General features: G+C 59.6%; 6 protein-coding genes across 6 annotated transcripts; 4 read left to right on the plus strand and 2 right to left on the minus strand.

Annotated features, from left to right (window-relative positions):
- Positions 1-101: 101 nt before the first annotated feature.
- On the plus strand, positions 102-1,797 carry A1Q1_05034 (DNA polymerase delta, small subunit; the record flags this gene model as incomplete). The annotated part of the gene is made up of 6 exons (XM_014321841.1): positions 102-467; positions 514-814; positions 858-976; positions 1,014-1,103; positions 1,164-1,378; positions 1,416-1,797. 6 exons carry the CDS (start codon positions 102-104, stop codon positions 1,795-1,797), a joined length of 1,473 nt encoding a protein of 490 aa, XP_014177316.1.
- A 548-nt stretch (positions 1,798-2,345) lies between these two features.
- On the plus strand, positions 2,346-10,316 carry A1Q1_05035 (cell polarity protein; the record flags this gene model as incomplete). The annotated part of the gene is made up of 4 exons (XM_014321842.1): positions 2,346-2,370; positions 2,416-3,377; positions 3,448-10,006; positions 10,051-10,316. 4 exons carry the CDS (start codon positions 2,346-2,348, stop codon positions 10,314-10,316), a joined length of 7,812 nt encoding a protein of 2,603 aa, XP_014177317.1.
- Positions 10,317-11,197: 881 nt separating this feature from the next.
- Positions 11,198-12,494, plus strand: A1Q1_05036 (uncharacterized protein; the record flags this gene model as incomplete). Its single annotated transcript, XM_014321843.1, has 2 exons — positions 11,198-12,180; positions 12,242-12,494. 2 exons carry the CDS (start codon positions 11,198-11,200, stop codon positions 12,492-12,494), a joined length of 1,236 nt encoding a protein of 411 aa, XP_014177318.1.
- A 228-nt stretch (positions 12,495-12,722) lies between these two features.
- Positions 12,723-13,244, minus strand: A1Q1_05037 (uncharacterized protein; the record flags this gene model as incomplete). Its single annotated transcript, XM_014321844.1, has 1 exon — positions 12,723-13,244. One exon carries the CDS (start codon positions 13,242-13,244, stop codon positions 12,723-12,725), a length of 522 nt encoding a protein of 173 aa, XP_014177319.1.
- An 889-nt stretch (positions 13,245-14,133) lies between these two features.
- Positions 14,134-17,253, plus strand: A1Q1_05038 (uncharacterized protein; the record flags this gene model as incomplete). The annotated part of the gene is made up of 1 exon (XM_014321845.1): positions 14,134-17,253. The coding sequence occupies one exon, from the start codon at positions 14,134-14,136 to the stop codon at positions 17,251-17,253; it is 3,120 nt and encodes a 1,039-aa protein (XP_014177320.1).
- Positions 17,254-17,493: 240 nt separating this feature from the next.
- A1Q1_05039 (uncharacterized protein) lies at positions 17,494-18,728 on the minus strand (the record flags this gene model as incomplete). The annotated part of the gene is made up of 5 exons (XM_014321846.1): positions 17,494-18,027; positions 18,167-18,237; positions 18,312-18,433; positions 18,494-18,510; positions 18,573-18,728. 5 exons carry the CDS (start codon positions 18,726-18,728, stop codon positions 17,494-17,496), a joined length of 900 nt encoding a protein of 299 aa, XP_014177321.1.
- Between the last annotated feature and the right edge of the window lie 477 nt (positions 18,729-19,205).

A 19,205-nucleotide genomic window follows, 5' to 3' on the forward strand; every position in this document is an offset into this window, starting at 1 on the left:
GCACAGTCGCGTCTCATGAACGCGTCAGATTCCAGAGTCCGCAATGTCTGACCTCACCCATTCTCTTTCCCCGAACAGTCGCCACACAAAATCGCATCGCCATGGCAGTCGAGGCCAAGCCGGAAGCAGGAGATGTGCTTCGTAGGCCGTCGGTGCCCTACTCCTCCCTTCCAGAGCTGTCCAAACCCTTCCTGATCGATCCCTCGAAGCGGTCCTTCAAGCACCAATACGCCAACGTCTACTTCGTCCGTTTGGTGGAGCTTCGACCCATCGTAGAAGAGCACGCGAAGCGTCTGTGGGCTGAGCGTCACTGTGGGTACATATTCAGGAACTATCTGACCTTAGTCAAACCTCGACTTCTCCCCCGTATTCTCGACCTCAACAGAGGGCAGCCATGCTACATCGTCGGCACTGTTTACATGGACATGCCCCTGAAGCCAAACGTCCTTGAGGATATGGCGCGAAGTGTGAGTCTGCAGCCTCATCTTGTTTATGCGCCCGTCTGACGTTCAGAATTGGATCGCCCCTCCTGCTCCTCGTCCGAAGTTCTACTCCAGCCAGGACGCCGTGCATCTGGAGGACGAGTCTGGACGTGTTCGCCTAGTCGGAGATGTCATTCGGAAGGAGCGCGATCGCGAAGGTGGTGGCTTTGTCACTGGAGTTATCATGGGCGTCTTGGGCTTCGAGAACTCTAGCGGCGATTTCGAAGTGATGGAACTCTGCTTCGCCGGCATGCCCGATGTTTACCATCCCAGCTCATCGGGCACAGCTAACGGCAAGGGGAAGGCAAGAGAGAGCATGGATGTTGACGATGGTGAGCGCTTGGCCCGGCGGTAGCTGATATTCAGACAAACCAGAGAGCAAGACGTGGGTTGCGCTCGTATCGGGGCTTTCAGTTGGTAATGAGACCTCTGCGCCGGATCTGAAGTCGGAGCTGCTTGTTGAGTGGCTCATGGGAGAGAATGGCGGCGCCCAGGTGAGTGAAGTGCATTGCTCTCGTACTAACACGACAGGACCAACTGGAAGGATCACGGATAGCCCGTGTGATCTTTGCGGGGAACACTCTAGCTGCACCCATCAAGGGGCAGGATGATCGCAAGATCGTGAGTGACATTATTACGCCTTCTTACTAACTACAGAAACGCTTCGGCTCTGGTGCTCAGAAGGCGGACCTGAATCACCCGACGAAGAACTTGGCCCACATGCTCTCGGATTTGCTGGCGTCGTCCTTGCCCATGAATCTCGTCCCGGGACCTTCAGACCCGGGTGGAGCTGTTCTGCCGCAGCAGCCCATGCCCAAGGTCATGTTTGGAGGAAAGAAGATGGAGGGACTTGAGTGTAACACCAATCCCACTTGGCTCGAGATCGGTGACCGGAGGTAAGCTTCAGCGTAGGCCGCGCTGGCTGACAGATAGCTTCCTGTGCTCAGGAGGACAAACGATCGACGATGTGTTCAAGTACCTGCCTGGCAAGTCGCGCCTACCGATGGCGAAGCGGACGCTCGAGTGGCGTCACATCGCCCCGACGGCTCCGGACACTCTTTGGATCTACCCGTTCCCGGACAACGACCCCTTCATCATCCGCGAACGGCCCAACGTGTACGTTGTCGGGAACCAACCCGAGTTCGAGACGGCCTTAGTCGGCGACGAGGACAAGACCAGAATTGTTATGCTGCCGAGTTTTGCGGCCACTGGCACTGTCGCACTTGTCTGCCTTGAAACTCTTGAAGTCAAGACAGTTGCGTTCGAGGTCCCCCCATGGATCGGGGAGGTTAAGGTGGAAATGAAGGAGGAGTGATAGCTCGAGGTGTTACCAATTATGCATCAATGTACTTTTCTCTGGTAGCGACCTCGTTGGCATCATCTTTGCGCGAATGGTGCTCAGGCAACCGGGGGCTGTTCTGATGGACGCTATCTTTGTCGTTACGTCCATGTCCATAGTCTTCTTCAGAGGTCATCAGCCCACAGCTTTCATCCGCTTCGTGCACATCATCGCCCCAAGGTGCTTGCACATCTTCTGATTAAGTCGCATTCGAATCAAGGACCCTGGCAGGAATCGAACCCCTGCCTGGTCTCGGCGTTATACGCGTCAGAGCTCTGTGGCTTGGTAGGTGAGTGGGCCCCGCGTCCTTCAGTGCGGCCCAAGGGCGCGTCGGGACGCATGGCTGTCTGCAGAGCCTCGACGTTAGATGAGAACACTCCGCAACGATCATCGACGACTGCACCAAACGACACCAGAGCTTGAATTCATCGCGGGCGATAGCAAGACTCTTCACGACTTCTCTGCAGCCCTTGATGGGCTTATTCTCCTAGTTCGACTCTCTATCATTCCTGCACCCACCCAAAATGACTGAGGCGATCGTAATCCCTGGTGCGTAATGTTCTCCAGATTTCGACCGTTGGCTGACTAGAGCAGACTTCGACGATGACGACGACCTCACCCTTCCTTCCTTTGGCCGTTCAGCGTTCGGCACGGGGACAGCCAGCAGCTCACCGGAGCCCGATGTGTACGCTCCGCCGCCGCAACGGTCAGAGTCGGCCATGTCGTTCGACCCGCCCAGCAGCACGCGCTTCTTCGGTTCCTTACCACGTCCAGGTACATCCAAAGGCGCGAGCGGCTTGGGGCAGTCGGCGTCCTCGCACGACTTGGGCCTTGATCCGCCGCCCGTCGCACGGCTCGGCAAGTTCTCGAACGGCTCGTCATCATCGCTGCTCGCTCATGGTCCTCATGGATCCGGGTCAGGCCCAAGTCTACTCAGCACGCGGAAGGGCTCGTTTGCGTCGCTGAAGAATGTGTTCAAGTCACAAGATAAGCAGTCGATGCCGGCTGTGCCGCCGATGCCTTCATCGCAGTCGTATGCCCAACAAGGTCAGCCAGGTTATCCGGCGTTACGCAACCCGTTCTCCCGCTTCGACACACCGCCGTCACCGCCGTCGGGGACGTCCTCCGTCTCGACTCGGCCGCGCGAACGCACGAAGCTTTCCCAGTCGCATGTGTCTCAACACTCGACGGTAGCGCCTTCGGTGCACTACAACGAGCGCAAGCAGTCTGTGGCGACGCTCGGCTCTTCCCACCGATCTTATGGAGGGCGATCGAACACGTCTGGCGGCTCGTCGAACTTCCGAGCGGAAGACTACCCGATGCCGGCGATGCCGTCCGGTCCTTATCGCTCAGCGCCGTCGCGTGCTGGGCGGCAGGGCAGTGACACTAGCGGACTCGGAAGCTTCGGCAAGAAGAGTAGCATCAGCGGGATCCACATGGTAGAGGCGTTCGAGTCCTTCGGTAAGACTCCCGCAGAGGAGGCTCTGAAGGTCGTCTTCCACTCTTTCAGGGAACTGGCTGAGAAGAAGATGAAGAAGGTCACTTCTAAGCCTTTGGTAAGCTTACGTTTGTATCTTCAGCTAATACCAGAATTCCCAAGTGTCTCTCGCATCGATCCTAGAGCAGGGCGTGGATTCCACTTTCGATGACACTTTGAACCAGCTGGCAAATTGCTCACGACGACACGCTCGACGGGTGCTTGACGTTCTGAGTTCGTGGTGCCGTGTTCAGTGCGAGCCAATGATTGCTGCGGAGGTTAGGAACCAGCTCAAGCAATCGATGGTGCAGCTGCGGCCGGACGAGGCCGCCTACATTCTCAACAGCCGCAAAACCTCTGCGGCCAAGTACATGTACTACCGAGCCCTGTTCGGTATCGTTCAATCTGTCCCGCCGCAAGACCTGGGAGAAGACGTCGCTCTCAACCTCGAGAACGCGGCTTTTAACCTGTTCAAGTCGGAGCGGCCGGACGATTACATCAGGAAGGACCTCTCAAATCTGTTGGTGGACTTCCTCGGCGAGCTCTCCAACAGCCGCTTCCTCACCGTCAGCGAACGGTTCACCCACGAAATTGGAACTCTGAACGCTGCCGCGCCGAAGGACCTCGATGCCCGAGTAGAGCACATTTTGAAGGGTGTGCGGCACCTGAAGCTGAAGGTCTATCCGGACGATAACCTCGAGATGGCCTCAGAGTTCTTGCAAACGCTCTCTGTGTTCTTCGTGAACGCTCACGGCAACTCCCTCAAAAGCGCTTTTGCGGAGACCTTCACGCATCTGCTGCACCCCGTCATTGAGAGCGCCACGGCCGAGGTCAACCATCCGCTGTGGTCCAAGGCAGTGGCAACTGTTTTGCAGCGTGCAATGGTCATGGCATCCAAGCCTCGCTATTGGAATGTGGCATTCCCACTTGTCGTGGTCGCGCTCAGCGTGTCCCCTCGTGAAGTGTTCATGGAGCACTGGCAGGCGTGCATTGACTCCATTTCCTCCAAGACGAAGGACAGGACAAGTCGAGCCGTTGGCATGAACGCTTTTGTGCGACTGCTCTGGGTCTATCTCAATCGCTGTCCGGAGAGTTCTACTTCAACGAGACGACGACTAGAAGGTCTCCTCCGAAACCACTTCCCGGTCAACACTGGTCAGCTCCTGCCAACGGATCTGCCTCTGGATCCGTTCGTTGCAATCTTGCACTACGTAATGGCCCGGCAGTTCGACTTTGGTCAGGAGCTCGTTGCCGAGTTCCTCCTGGACTGTGTGCCGCCTCGAGCTGCCGATGGCTCCGCAGGCGAAGTTATGTTCCCGGAACGTGCGTATGTTGCTGTTCAGGCTGCCACGAAGACGCTCGAGTGTCTGGCAGCGAACAACCCAGTCAGCCTGCCTAAAAGCGCTGATTTTACGACGTTCGACTTCGATGCTATCGATTGCCCCAACCTGCCTGAGTCGATTCACAACATCCCCGAGGCGGATGAGTTCCTGAAGCGCTGTGGGCCCATGATCATTAATGTGCTCCTCAGCTGCGACCGGACGGTGGGCAGTGTACTCCTATCTGGTGATACGGTGACCATCGCGGCACATGCCTCTAGCGCCGGTTGGGAGGGATCAGGCGAACAGGTTACTCGCAAGCATGGCGACGTGCACGTTGGATACCCGAAGCAGAACGAGTCAACATTCCGACTGCTTGCTGCGGTGTTGGAGACGCTGCCGTTTTTGCTACCGACATCGAATGTCACGAGCAGCAACGACAACATCATCAATATCCTTTGTCGGGCGACGTTCTCCGCCGATCCCATGGTGTGCGACGTGGCGTCGCGAACCATGCGCAGAGTAGCGCAGGACCCGGAGATCGGGCGGTCCCTTGTGGATCGATATCGCCAGTTCATATTCGAGACGAGACACGTGTTCCGCGACCAGTTCATCGGTACGCGTCTTCTCGAGTCTCAGCTCGTCCGCGTCGTCAAGGTCTGGGTGGACGTCCTTGAGACGCTTGCGACGCACCAGCGGTCCATGGAGAACCCGGTACCCTTCGACGCCGAATACGTCAACAAAGTGGACGGCGCCGGCTTGTTCTTGTTGTGCTCGTCCAGCCAGAACCTCAGACAACTTGCACTTCCCGTGTTTGCGGCCGCACGCGACTTCACAGGCGAAGCACGTGGGCCGTCGGAGCCATTCCGCTACAGCAGAGTTTTGCTCGAGAAGCCCCCCATCTCCTGCGTCCTGCAGATGTACGAGGGCACAGTCGAGGAGTCTGACTATATCGCCCTGTCAAGACTCGCGGCGTTCACGGAGCAGGACCGGGCACGTCTCGCCGCCATCCGAGTACCGAAGCTCATTCAGCACATCGCCGAAAGCCAGCAGAGCAAGGATGCGGCACTGTGGGCTGTCATCCTCCCCGCGTTCATCGGAAAGGTGTACGACAGCCTCCCGAACAGCGTCGTCGAGCTGCGCTCCGTACTCGCGAGTACGGTTGTGCGCAACATCTCCCACCTCAGCTCTGTAGCGAACTCGCGCAACCCCAGGTTACACACGAATCCATCTGCTGTGAACCGCACGACGTCTGATCCTGCTATCTTGGCCGATCAGTGGCGGCTCTACTTCTCCGTGCTCTGTGCTGTGGTAGACCCTACGAAGTCTCTGCCCACACCTCGTAAGCTGGACGCCACCATGTCTCCCGAGGTTGTGATTTCTCCCGCCATCTTCCCGTTCCTCATCCGCGTCATGGAGTCAGAGGACAAGCGGTTCCAGGACGCTGCTGTGTATTCGCTAGGCTCGATTCGCCTTCCAGCGCTCAGCCAACTGTCAGAGGCCTTACTCTACCACGTTCGTCGACTTTACGACCAGAACGGTTCTCGCAACGAGCCTAGGGGGCAAACGAGGGAGAGCCCTACCATGCGCCGGCCCTCCTTATCTGGCGTACAGTGGACGGCTGCAGCCCATGTGTTCCGCCTCGTGTCGCCGCTCATCATCGACGGCCGTTCCCCGAATCATCTCGCGAATCTGTCCAATCTCATCGGCTTCGTGAAGATCACCTTTAACCTTCTCGCTGAGCCCCTGGTCCAGGTGGACTACGACTTGCAGAGTCTGCGGCGCTACTTCTGTATTGTCGTAGACAACCTCTCGACTGCGCTCGGCCAGCTCGGCGGAAGCGACCGATTCTTCAGCCCGGACACTCGTGCCGGCATCTTTAAACTCTGTTACGACTGGTGCAACGTCGGACGCCGCCCTGATATCGCCAAGGCGCGCGTGTCGCACACACTCCAGCAGGCCGCGGACTCGTACCGCGGAGACGACAAGGCTCAGTACGTCGACGTCCTGCAGTCGAAAATGAAATTACTCTCAGCCGCCTCTGCGGAGGCGATGGCCAGCCTGTGTCTGGGCCGACTGATCAGTGCGCCGGAAACGGTTCCGTCGCAGACGGATCACATCGTCGACCCCTTAATGGTCCTCCGCTGGATTCGAGGCATGTTCCAAACATCACAGAGCTCGAACCACGACACGGCCCGCAAGGCTCTTTCCGCCCTGATCAAGTACAACTGGGACGTCCCTCGACTCTCAGACGAAGTCTTGCATCAGTCTTTTGGCGAAGGCGAGCATTTCTCTCTCGATGCCAGCTTCTTCGGCATCCTCGCGGACGTCATCAGCGACGGTACCATCAAGCTGCCGCCAGCCCAGCGCGCGTGCCTGTCGCTGTCGAAGCTTGGCCACCCCGTAGCGGCAGTGCGCCAGCGTGCGTTCCAGCTCGCAGTCTGGCTCTTTGACGACCCCGATGACCAGCTGTCGGTTTCTGGCCTCCTGCCCCTTGTCGGCAGTGCGGCACCCAATGTGTACCGTAGCGCCCAGCTCGAGATGGCCACCAAGCTCGCTAACTTGTATCCACAGCTGGCGTTCCCCTTCCTGACTGAGTGCACCAAGCGCCTCGGACAGCTGGAAGCGCCCCGCCGACAGGCTACTCTCAGCATTCTTCCGCCGTTCCTGAAGGTCCTAGAACTCGAGGCGGACACCTCAGAGCTTGGCCCGGAGGAGATCGCCCTCGAGCATCAATCGCTCCTGAACATCATGTACCTCGTGGTCCGGTTCAGCGCAGACCACCTGGACGAGGTGCGCGAGATCCTGCTCAGCTTCGCCGGTACAGGACAGTCGCGGAACACGAGGGCTCTCATCAAGTTCCTCTTCGAGCAGGGCGCAAAGCGTGGTAGTCCGGACTTTGTGCAGCATGCGCAGCAGATCATCGCGGCTCTCGCCAACTCGCCGGTCGGAGACGTCATCTTTGAGGAGATCTGCAGCTTCGTCCACCCTTCGGATATGGCATCCGCTGCCCAGACAGATGTGCCCGAAAGCCCTAACACGTCTCTGGCCAACTTGGACGCTCTTTTCACCAGCACCCTGCGGACCAAACCGCTGTCGCAGGGACAAATGGCGCTGCTCTTTGCGGGCGAATTACTACCCCATCGTCTCAGCGACCCCTCGCTCCGAACGCGGCTGCCGACTCTGCTGCACGTCGCCTTCATTCACTGCGACGATCCGAACACATCCATGCGCGAGTCGGCGCAGGCCGTGCTGTTCCAGGTCCTCCGTGCTTGGATCAGCGACCACACGAACATCCAGAACATGCCTCCGGCGGAGCGTGCCGAGATCTGGAACGGGGCCGAGATGATGACGAATAAGCTGTCGCGTCATAAAGCAGACCTGTTCTGGTCTTATGACGATGCCGGCAGCTCGCAGACCTTTGCTCACGCACCGACGCCGATGTCGACACTCCTGTTCAAGATCCTCGGCATTTTCCAGCAGCTCCAACCAACGCTGCGCAAGCAGTGGGGCACGCTCGCGCTGAACTGGGCCACGTCGTGCACGATCCGTCACCTCGCGTGTCGCTCGTTCCAGGTCTTCCGTGTTCTTGCCCTCGACATCACTCCACGCATGGTCTCTGACGTTCTCGCGCGCCTGTCCAGTACGATCGCGAGCTCATCACCCGAGATCCAGGCTTTCAACAACGAGCTCCTGCGCACATTTGCCTGCATCGTGCGCTCCAAGTCCGAGGACGAGATGCGCAACTTCCCTCAGATCTTCTGGTGCGCCGTTGCGTGTCTCACGACACCATACGAGGCTGAGTTCAACGAGGTCGTCGACCTTCTGTCGCATACCCTCGACAAAGCGAACTTGGCCGACCCGGCGGTCGTATCGCACCTCGTTTCATTCCGCCCCTCGGATCTCACTGGACCACCGCCTCACCTGCAGTCGCTCCTGCTCATGGGCCTCCGGTCATCTACCACGGACATGATGACATTCGACGTGCTGCGCCGTCTCACCAGTGTCCCATCATCCGAGCTCATCGACGAGGAAGACGGTCGCCTGCTCCACGGCTTCGCCGCGGCGCTGCCCTGGATGCTGCACTCCACCGACCTCGGAGAACCAAACGAAGAGCTGGCAGGCATGGCGACCGACCTCGCAGACATTGCTGAGCGGCGCGGCAACGCTAGCCTCGCCCGCCTCTTGACCTCGTTTGCCCGCAACCGCTTCCGCGCAAAGGATGACTTTATCCGACAGGCGGCACAGTTGCTGCGTGACTTCCTGAAGTCACAACCTCTCGAGCTTGTGACTATACTGCTCGGCTTCACCCTCAATCACAACGACTGGATGAGGGAGAAGAGCTTGCAAATCCTCAAGCTCGTTCTGGCGTACCCCGAGGCCGGACCCGCGCTGTCGCCCCACGCGCGCGAACTCTCTCGCCCGCTTCTCCGCTTGGTCTCGACGAAGCATGTGTCGAGCGCGCTCGAGGTCCTTGACCTCCCGCCGTTCAACAACATAGACGCATCGGGACCGGACACGACCGACCCCATCTTCGGACCTATCGAGTCCTCCGGCTGGTCTGTCCCGAACGCAAGTGAGCGGTCCGAGGTGACTCGCTCCAATGTGCAAGCAGTCTTCAACACTTGCGCCGTCGAGAGTCGTGCTGCCTCTGCGCACTTCTCGGTGTTGCAGTTCTCGGACCTGGCCAACGGCAAGAACGGCAGCAACCCGAACATCGACGGCAAGGGTCACATGAAGAGCGTCAATGCTTCGAACTCGGATGCCTGGCCGTCGAACGGCAGCCTCATCGAGATGCCGAGCCCGCCAGTGTCTGTGCCCGACAACGCCTCCATGGGGGACCTTGTCGGCGCGCTGCACAGCTTGAACCTCTTTTTCGACGACAGTCTTGATCAGCCATCTAATGGCACGACATCGCCCCTGCAAACGCGGCGCAAGAACTTTGGCAGCTTTGGTCGTGCCTCGTCCTCCGAGTCACTAGCGATGCCGATGCAGGATCCTCGCGTGCGCGCGATAATGACGCGGGGCACGCGCTCGCCTACGGCGCACTTGCAGGACTCGGCGTACAAGGCAACAGCAGCCGCACGCTCGACCGAGAGCTTCGCCACAGCCGTCTCGGACGGGTACTACACCGTGCCCGGAGAGGGGCCAGTCGCGGCATCCAGCGCCCCCGTCGTCGGTGGGTATAACGCGTACTCGTCGTCTCGCGCTGGGTCGCGCATGGGCGACCGAGCCAACGACAATCTCAACGTGACCGGCCATGCGCCGCACAACCCCTCCTTCTCTAGCGAAAGCGAGTTCGACCTGAACCCCAGCGCGGAGCAGTTCTGGCTCGATGAGCACCCGCCCAACGGTGTCAACGGCCTCATCCGGCCCTGGGAGGACGAACGTACGCGCACGCCCAGTCCGCGCGACGCTCTCAACGCGATCTAGAAAATCGCAACCACCCAAACCCAACGTCCACACTCTCTACCCCAACCACCACCACATTCTCTGCTACACCCACATCGACCTCCACTGCAGCAACAACCATTGAAACCACCCCATCAAGATCACCGCCAGCCTGTCCCCATTTCCTGCCCTCTCACACCTGCAAGCCCAATCTCGCTCTCGAGCTGACAGCCCACGCCGACGGACTACTCTGTCGGGCCAACCGAGTGCCTCACGCCCGCGTCCTCGGTACCGCGACGGCACAGTGATCACCCTCTTGTTCAGCCGATCCCACTTCCGGCTCCAGAGCAGGGTGGCCTCGCTGGAATTGGAAGCGGCATTCGTACCTGCGGCGCGAGTGCGCCGACGCCGTACTTCGTCCGCGAACCGTCCGATCGGCGTGAGTCCGACAGCATCAGCGGCGGCTACACTAGCGCGTTAAGCTCGCTCGGGCGCGGTATCCGACGCCTCAGCCTGCTCTCGAACCCGAGCTTCAGGCACCGATTCCAAGCCCATCCTCCCAATACCTCTCAGCTGCGTGGAGTAACACCCACCCGCCAACACCACCACCTAACATCACAGAATCAGCTTTTGGGATAACTTCAGTTACTTTACTCGCATCATAGATAGACTTGTCGAGCATGTATCATCGTACGCTATATACATGGTCACATTGTTCGTTATGACGCAGGAGACTATGGATCAGGGTTTCGGACGAGGTAGGCGAGCACCTTCCTGCACCCAGGCCGCTGGCCTGATCGGGGTTGTCTATTTCGTTTCACACCCCCTTCAACCAGGGCCACTGGCACGAAGGGCAGTGGACAGTAGGTTTGCTGGTGTTCTTTGCGCCTTCCTTTCGTGGTTCTTCTCGAGGCTCTTCTCGTTGCTCTCCTCTTTGAGCCTGCGGTCAGCGCCATTATGTTTGCCACCCACGTCGCCTCGACAGGAAGACAACCGAGGATGAAGTGGACTAGAGACTCGGCAGGAATGTAGTGGCCACAATGTAGAGGGCGCATGCACCGAACGGAGCGCACACTAGAGATAGCTTTGGCGTAAGATCGTGAAAGAATTTCCAGGAATGCTGCGAATTTTGGGCGCCACTGTGCCACAATCACTGGCTCAGCAGCGTGCGCTGACTACGGATCCGAGGATGTCTCACAGAGGAGCACGGACCGCCAAGCTCACGTCAAGAAGGCTGTCACCCCATGGCAACCCTTCTTCTGTCTTCCCTTTTCACTTTCGCCTCAACGCATACTCTACCCCAGTGGTCGTCGCAGCGATGCCGGCGCTCTACGGCTACAAGACGCAGTGGAACGAGTATCCGGACTGGCCGGCCCGGTATGATTTCGTCGTCAAGCCGCCGCCTTCCTCCACCGCAGTCCTGGATCACATTGCACGCGCCGACGGACGACTGTCGCTTGTCGTGCGCTACGTGACTGTGCCGCCAGTGAAGACGGGATGGGCAAACTTCCGGCGGTCCTTTCACCCACCGCCTGTGTACTTTCAGAGCTTCGGTTGGCGCGACACACAAAACCAGGAACGAACCTGCACCCGTGAGGAGCTCTGCAACGGTTTCCGCACCCTTGTGTCAGGCTATCAAGAGCTGTACACGTTAGCATGCGCGCTCTACGCCGTTTGGGACATCGCACCCTTCGTCGATTCTGGCGGAACACCTCGTACACCGACAACCGAGGAGCAAATGAACCTAGAGCGGACATATTACCCGCAAGTCATGAGGGCAGCGACAGCGTGGCAGGAGATCCGGTTCAAACTCTTCTGGGAAGCAGAGTACATGAGCCAATACCTGGCCCATCTGTCTGACCTAGAGGATGCAGGCAAGCTTCCAGCAGCGTGGCGACCGTACCCTCGCCAGGTGACGGAGAAATCGGTGGATCGGCTGTTCGACAGCGAGCGCTACTGCATGCTTGTCTCCAGTGACAGGATGGACGACTTCCCCTTCCAGATGCTGGGCGTCATTCAGAATCGTCGGAAGGGCGAGCACTGGCATACCATGAAGCGTCTGCTGGAAGAGTTACTCGTGCCAATTCTCAACGGCAAGGGCTATAACGGCGAGCAGGAAGTTGAGAAGTACACCAAGCCGACTGGTCGCTTCCAAGCGCCCAGCAGCAAAGAGTAAGTGGGTTTCCAATGAGCCATGCTCACCACACAGGATCAAGGACCGTCAGTTGTGCAGGTTGCTGGCGTGGAACCACAACCCGCGCGAGTACGAGAAAGAGAAAGGCAAGCGCTATGACCTGGCGCACTACGACGGCATTCTGGGTGTCCGCACGGTATCTCCAGTGCTCCCCGAGGAAGCAGCTTCTCGTCCTCCCCCGTACAGCCAGGTGACTGAAGGACAAGCGACGACCGGTTCTGGGACGGAAGCTGCAGACGATAGGAAGCCTCAACTGGAGAAGAAGTCTGCTTCGAATGATTACAGTGCATGAACCTATGTATTCGCTGCATCGCACGGAGATGTTCCAACGAGATGCGGAAGTGACCTCGTGCACAGCCCCTTGCAGGATGCCACCCACTTTAATCGTCGGGCCATACAACTTGTTACAATTACAGTAGGATTAGTTACTTTTGTAGAATAGAGATGCCACTGGCCTCTTTCACAGTGCTTCTGGATGCTGCTTGATGAACAATGGGTGTACTTTCGGCTTGGAGGCGTCTCAAGACTTGCTGATGCGGGACTTCCTGATAGCCTTGATGACACCTCGAGGCGAGAGGCAAATGGAAGTGACAGTCGTGTTCACCGCCTCAGAGTTCTCAGAGTTGAGGTTGCAGAAGGGATCGCTGCCCAGGGTACGAACGAGCTTGGACATGCTCGCATCGGAGTTGCGCGAGGCATCCGAATTGTCAGAGACGGTGGAGGCGGAAGTTACAGACGCCCTAGAAGAAGTGGAGGCATCGGAGCTCGTTGAAGTAACGGAGAGGACAGAGGTGGGGCGCATAGAGGGGCGCAGATCGATGTCATGCAGATCGATCAGATCGTCCAGATTGGCAGTGGCCGACTGAATAGCCAGGCCATCAACAATAGCGGCGTGACGGCGGATGGCCTTGTCGGTGACGGCAGAGAGAATGTCACCGTCGGCAGTGATGCGGAGGCGAGGAGGGAGAGAGGCGCGGAAAGGATGGTCATTGGGGATGTTCAGGGCAGAGTTGTTCTGGTAAGAGGAAGAAAGGGTGTGCATGGTGGGCGTGAGGTTCCGTAGAGGTGTGGGAGAGAGGCCGGCTCTGTCAGTTGGGTGTTTTGGGTGCTGCAGCTAGTAGGTTTTTGGTCGTGCACAAGGGCACTGCTGGGGGATGCCTCAGTGTAGCGAGAGCGGCATATATACAGTGCTGGTTTGCAGTCACCACCTCATCAAGAAGTGACAGCGAGGAGAATGATCGAGGTGGTGCATGCTGATCATAATCGATGAGTGGGCGGTGAAGCGGGGTGGCCTGACAACGGGTCCAATAGATTGGGCGGTGACAGCGCCCATCACCAACACCAACAACAGATTGAACTCTGACAGCGCAAATCGCAACTCACCCAGCAGAAACCATTGTCACCGCGCCGATCGGAACGATCGGACCTTCTTTGTCGCTCCGGCAATCCCGTGCTAGAACAAGACCGGGGAGTAGCATGCTTGCGAGCGGCCGTTCTGGAAGCACAGGACTCGGCTCGCCCTAGGCCGCATGCGGGCATGCAGCGCGCTTGTGGCACTACTCGTTGTTCATCAATGGGCAGGCGATAAAGCATTGGTGCATGGTACAGCATGATCAATAGTGCAACGATGAACTCAGCATAGCATGGACGCTTGCGCACCACCGCACCGCTGTGTGCATCACTTAACGGGCGAGAGGGTATAAGACCATGCCATGCACACACGGCGAGCCCGCACTCATCCACCTTCCCGCGTCAATCTCTGCCCTCTCCACGTTCATACTACAAACTCACTTTCCCTCTCTCCTACTTCTCCTCACTCCTAACAACTCATCCTCTCACCTCATCTACGCAACCAGTCGCTGGCTGCTGACCATCAGCACTCAGTAGGCAGCTACGAACGACTACTTCAAACCACGCTCGTCACCATCAGTATGAGTGGCGGCAGCCCGTGGCCGCCGCCGACCGGCAAAACGCAGACGCACTCGATCCCCGGGGCTTTGGACGACCCATCATCCACAGGCTCGCCGATACGCTCCTGTGCCGTTCCTCCTCCCAATCCTGCGCCGACCTCCGATACTCCACCTCCGACCTCAACATCGGAGTCAACCCCGCCTCCCACGCCACGACTCCGGGCGTGGGACCTCGACCACAAAGTGCGCCCGTGGCAGGTCCAGTATCCTCCCAAGCCTCAAGGGGACAAGAACTCACCGCCAGCAACGCTGGTTATGTGCGCTTCCCCCGAGCCCATGTCGGATTCGGAACGTGTCGCGCCCGACTATGCCATGCCGATGTCGACCGAGGAACGCAGGGCGCGCTGGCCGTGGCCGCTCCGTCCGCCCGAGCCGATCACGAGGCGGGGCAAGTCGTCTAAACAGCTTCTGAGCACAGGGCCGCTGTGCGAGTCGCCCGAGCCGATTTCCAACTCCGGAGCAGCGGGGGCGACGCTCAAGAAGACTGCAAACCAGGCGAAACAGGCAACAGGGGTACGCCGCCCGCCCCGTCCTCCTCGGCGCCGCGTCAACACGCTCTCCCTCGCTCTTCCGGACCCTTTTCCTCCGCCGCCTCAGCCCACCTCCAACGCCGAAACAGAGCCAGCTCGTTCCAGTGTAGGCGCCCGCTTCCGCCTCATCCTCGGCACGAAGTCCCGCACGTCCTCTGCGCGTTTCCGCTTCACGTCACGAAGCAGCAAGTTGACAGAGCTGCGTCCCGAGGCCGCCACGCGTGTCCGCTTCGCGATCGACGAGCGGGGCATGGCACGCCTGAATCGACCGCCTGAGACGGCATCTGAGCGCGCGGCGCGCTTACTGGCCAAAGAGAGGCGGAGCCAGAGTCTCCGCGCGCGGCGCGAGATGGCGCGGCGGGCCTTTGTCCGTCTCCATATCCAGCGCGCGAGGGAGGCCAGGCGCGAGGGGTCGGCCATAGAGAGGTGGAGGGCCCGGGTTGCCGATGAGGCGTGGGAGTGGGAGGACGAGAGCGAGGAGGAGGACGAAGATGTGTTGGTGGCCAGGGCGGAGGCGAGATGGGCTGCGACCAAGGCAAATACTTATGCTGCGGTCGGGGAGGAGTGCACGCACCGCAATCCCCCGCGCGGCACTAAGATGGTCCGTTTCGCCCGTTTGCCAGTTTACAGGCGTCCTCCGCCCAAGGGTGTCGTTCTGGATATCTTGTTTCCTCGCGGTGAGGTCCAGAAGAAGACCGAGAAGCCCAAGGAGCCCCTCGTCATGATCACCCGCACGGTTCTCAGGTCTCTCAGCACGCCAGGCCGGGACACCCTCCCACCCAATCTGAATGCGGAACAGAGGCGCATCGTGAAGAGGGCGGAGACAAGGCGGGCGGAGAGTATCCTCGTCCCGCTCCCTGTGGAGGAGAAGAACGGTGCGCAGGGAAGGTACGAAGCGGAGGATAAGAACAGTACGGAGGAGAAGAGAAGTGAGGAGGAGCCGGAGAGCGCCAAGGAGAAGAAGGGCGTGAAGGAGAAGGGGAAGCAACGAGCGGCCGAGCCCCAGCCTCGGAGGCCTCGCAGATTGGCGACGGTCATGGAGGAGGACGAGGAAGAGGAGATCGATGTCGAGGAACAATACATGCTCGCAGTCATCTTCGGTCTCGTCGGCGACGACCAGCCGGGAAGATCGGGGGAGACGGCGCGCGAGAAGGAGGCGTTCATCGAGGAGATCGACTCGGACACGGAGTCGCTGGTGGATGAAGTCCAGAAGGACGACGAGTGCTTCCCTGGACCTAGTACCTCAGCGACCGAGGCGCCGACGAAGGCAACGGAACCTAGCATCATCCAAGATTCCCCCGAGAAGGGGGCAGATGACCTGCAGGAGACCGTCGTCGCGGAGCCGAATCTCGCGGCTGGCCCTTCGGCGAGCACGCCGCTCGCCACCTGTGCCAAGCCCGACAGTGAGGAAGATTCTAAGGACGACATTCCCAGGATCCCATGGGCCGCGAAGGGCAAGTGGAAGGCGGTGTCGAGTGACTCCGACGACGACGGCGTCGGGATGTCGGTGCCCTATCCACATACGCCTGCGCCTCTGACTCCGGAGCCTTCGCCGGATACGCCCTCGTCCAAGATGGACGCTGAGCCGTTGAAGGAGCTGGAGGAGTCCGCTCCGTTGGAGAAGACGTCCCCGTCTCAGCATCCTGAGAAAACTCTCCCCTCAGTTCCTTCCGAAGAGACACTCCAGTCGGTTCAGACCAGGAAGTCCCATCGGCCGGTTCAGATCGAGGAGAGACTCCCCTCGCTCCAGTTCAAGAAACCTTCAATCCCGGCCCCGTCAACTGAGCCCAAGCCGAGCCCTGCGCCAAGCCCTGCGCCAACCCCCGCCTCCTCGGCCCCCCAGCCTCGTCGTCAGCTAATGGAGGACAGCCCACGCTCCATCACCCCTCACCCACCGCTCGTCACCCCGCCCCCGCCCGAGACAGAGTTCGCACCCGGCTCGCTGTCCTTCGCGACCCCTCTGGCCTGGAACCGGGTCCCGATCAAGATGAAGCCGAAGCCGCAGTGGATCCCATGGGCGAACCCGCGGGCGCATCTCCAACCTCCTCCCGCGCCGCCTCCTGCCCCCACGCTCGCACGCTCACTCAAAGCCCATGAAGATGAGGGTGAGGATGAGGGTGAGGATGAGGGTGAGGATGAGGAAGAGGAGCAGGAGGAGGTCTGGCACGACTGTCTCCCCGGCCCCTGGCCGCTGCGTATCCCTATGTTGCCCAGCACCCCGCCGCCCGCGTACCGCCCCCCGACGCCGCGATTCCCGCCCCTGAGGTGGGTGCCGCAGGTCGTTGGGGGTGAGGAGCCGAGTCAGGATCGGTACGCCCAGTACATCGCGCGCGACCTGCCGGAGACGTTGGACGGGATGGGCCGGCCGGTCCAGGACGAGGCTGCAGTGCCGGAGACAGAGGAGGAACTGCCCGGGTACGAGGAGCCTGCGCCTGAGCCTGGCCCCGAGCCCGAGGGGCCGAATGAGGGTCTCCTCGTGCGTCTGCGCAGGCGCCTCTCTCGCCGCGAGGAGAGCAGTTCCGAAACCCACGTCGAGGAGGTTGCGGCGTAGAAAGGAGACGTTCCACTTCTTAAGCACGACCTGCCGCCAAGAAACAAAGCCACCACCTCCGATTAGCCAAGCCTGGGTTAGTCACCATCTCCCGCCTCCCATTCAGTCAACATTTGATCAGTAGATACCCCTGCACCCCTGCACCTCTCAGCTCACCTCTGTATACCCCTACGTATCGATAAAGGGCATGCATAGCACACCTTAGTAGCGTCTAGAGATCTCCCCCGAGCACCTGGTCGCTCACTTGTGCAGCGCGTTCAGACCCCAGAACACGAGCAGCGCAAACACGCCCGCGCCGACGTAGATCTTGCAGCGGTCCTCAAAGCTCGCAACCGTCAGGAAGGGGTACGGGAACTTGCCGTTGAGGGCGGCGCAGCGCTCGACCCATGTCGCGTAGGCGGTTGCGACGCCGAGGGCGGTCAGGAAGGCTCCGCGCGTGGATGTCGGAGGGGTGTACTTCTTCTCGAGGAGGAAGAAGTCTGGCGTTAGCTGGGAACAACCATCATGTAGCTGTTGGTTGACCGGCCTCCGCGCTCGGGTGGCCCGAAGAACACCACACCGGTGTCTTTTCCCCCGTGATGTTTCACCAAAGTGGGGAGTAGTGTTTGATGCAAACTCACCGAGTAGCAGCGCCACGGCGGGCACGAGGTGCAGACCCAAATCCATCCAGAGCGGGATGAAGAAGAGCTCAGCGCCGGCGTCGATCTTGGTCACATCGGCGAGCGGGTCGGCAGGAGGGACAATCAGGCTGGGGGCGAAGAGGATAAGAGGCCACTGCGAAGCGTTAGCGAATTCTGACTTGTGTGCTTGCTGTTTAGCAACACCCAGTGTTTGTCAACAACCTTGGCTCCACCGGAGGACAGCGGCCGAAGACAAGGGTGTGGAGCTGTGGGGCAGAGAAGCATCGACTCACGTAGATCGCCGAGATCGTCAGCTCGATCGGCATCGCGCCGAGAGCAAGGACACGCTTGGACGCACGGGCGACTGTAAGTTAGCTTCACATTCGGTCGAGGAGCTCCAGAGGTGAAGTCCGATGCGATCTCCGTTCCAGTACTCACGCCAGTTGTCCGGGAACACGTCGCAGATCGCCGAGAGGATCATCGTCGCGGTGGCCATGAGGAAGCTGCTGTCAGCTGACGGAGGACGAACATCCAGCTGTTCCCCATTGCGACCCTCCTTCCTCGCGAAGTTCAACTCTCGTGACGGGGAAGGCCCCGATGGGTTCGGTGGAGCTACTCACCCCCAAATGGTCAGGAACTGGAGGTCGCCGCCAGCCTGCTGTCAGCTTTGATCCCAACCAAGAAAGCATGTGAGCTTACCTCCTCAGTGACGACTCGCTCCGTGATGACGCTGAGTGCGCGATACGCCGAGATCATGTACGCGGCGACGCCAGAGTGGAAGATGAACTTGGCGGCACGCATGCCCGGCGACTGCTGCCGGCCGATGACGGCTTGGCCCTTCTCGGTGCTGCCCATGGTTAGTGTGTGCCGGTTCGATCTGCGATGGTACGCAGAGATTAAGATATGAGCTAGTTGGATATGGGAGATGGAGCTATAGCAAATTGTTGGAGGGTGAAACGTTTGCGCGCAGTGGTACGCGTCGAGGGAAGACATGAGGAACCACAAACCCCAGGAACATCCGGCGCCCGGGTCGGCGTACGTCATAGCCTGGTTCTGGAGATTGAAAGTTGCACTTCCCTCGGCTCGTCCGGTCCGATACACCTGACACCTCGTACCATATCTGTCCAGCTGACTTATGCTTATCTCGGCGCCGTCGGCTGAGTGTTGATTCAATGCAACCATGCAGCCACTATAGAGCCGGGTGTGCTAAACTGGCCGGCACGCCCGGCGGAGGGTCTAGCGCGCCCTACAGGCGCTACGGACGGGCGTGGACACACGTGTGTTACAAAGTCTGACATTCGTCTCTATCGATGCAGTAGTAATGTAGCCTGG

The sequence above is a fragment of the Trichosporon asahii genome (genome assembly GCF_000293215.1).
Source record: "Trichosporon asahii var. asahii CBS 2479 unplaced genomic scaffold scaffold00071, whole genome shotgun sequence".
Classification (NCBI taxonomy): Eukaryota; Fungi; Basidiomycota; class Tremellomycetes; order Trichosporonales; family Trichosporonaceae; genus Trichosporon; species Trichosporon asahii.